The 558-nt window shown below is 53.8% G+C and overlaps 1 protein-coding gene across 1 annotated transcript in view; it reads left to right on the forward strand.

Moving 5' to 3' along the window:
• LOC144225761 (uncharacterized) overlaps window positions 1-558 on the forward strand; it is a 27801-nt gene that overhangs the window by 21844 nt on the left and 5399 nt on the right. The window contains exon 2 of the mRNA XM_077757031.1: window positions 162-200. Within this exon, the coding sequence (XP_077613157.1) occupies window positions 186-200 (15 nt within the window). The 5' untranslated portion in view covers window positions 162-185. The remainder of the gene's footprint in view (window positions 1-161; window positions 201-558) is intronic.

Genomic DNA, 558 nt, shown 5'->3' on the forward strand with positions numbered 1-558 from the left:
TTTTATTTTTTTACAAATAGTTTATTGTCAAGTTGGTCTGCCTTTTATAAATGCTGGGCTTCTCCCCTTCGGTTTCCTCTATAGCTGAAAATACTGCGTTTCGCTTTTTTGTCTCTACCCGTGATGGGATGTAAACTAACACGGCCCTGCTCTTCCTCCAGGTTCTGCTTTCAGCAGAAGCACCTATGGACCCTGCACTGGTGAGTGTCAGGTGTCCTGGAACTCAGCTGCCACCCCTCCTGCCCTTGGTGTCTAGAGCCTCTAGCTAAGCCCTCAGTCCAGGTCAGAGGTCATATGCACAGAGATTCCACTTTGGGCAAGCAACGGGGTGAGTGTGACAGGGCGTCCAAGGTGTAGGAGCCTCGGGTTTGGAGGAGAGACTGAGATGAGAGAGTTAGGGGAGCGTCCTAGGTCTCCTACGTCTCTGTTAGGTCTGCTGAGGACAGAGAACAGGGAGGCTAGAGTCAGGCCTGGGGAGGTAGCCTGAGCTGCAGTTCTGTTCCGAGTGCTGGTCAGGCCCCCACCCACCCCCCAACCCCCTCAGATCCTCACCTCCCC

This window comes from Crocuta crocuta, unplaced genomic scaffold (assembly GCF_008692635.1).
Source record: "Crocuta crocuta isolate KB4526 unplaced genomic scaffold, BGI_CrCroc_1.0 scaffold142, whole genome shotgun sequence".
Taxonomy (NCBI): Eukaryota; Metazoa; Chordata; class Mammalia; order Carnivora; family Hyaenidae; genus Crocuta; species Crocuta crocuta.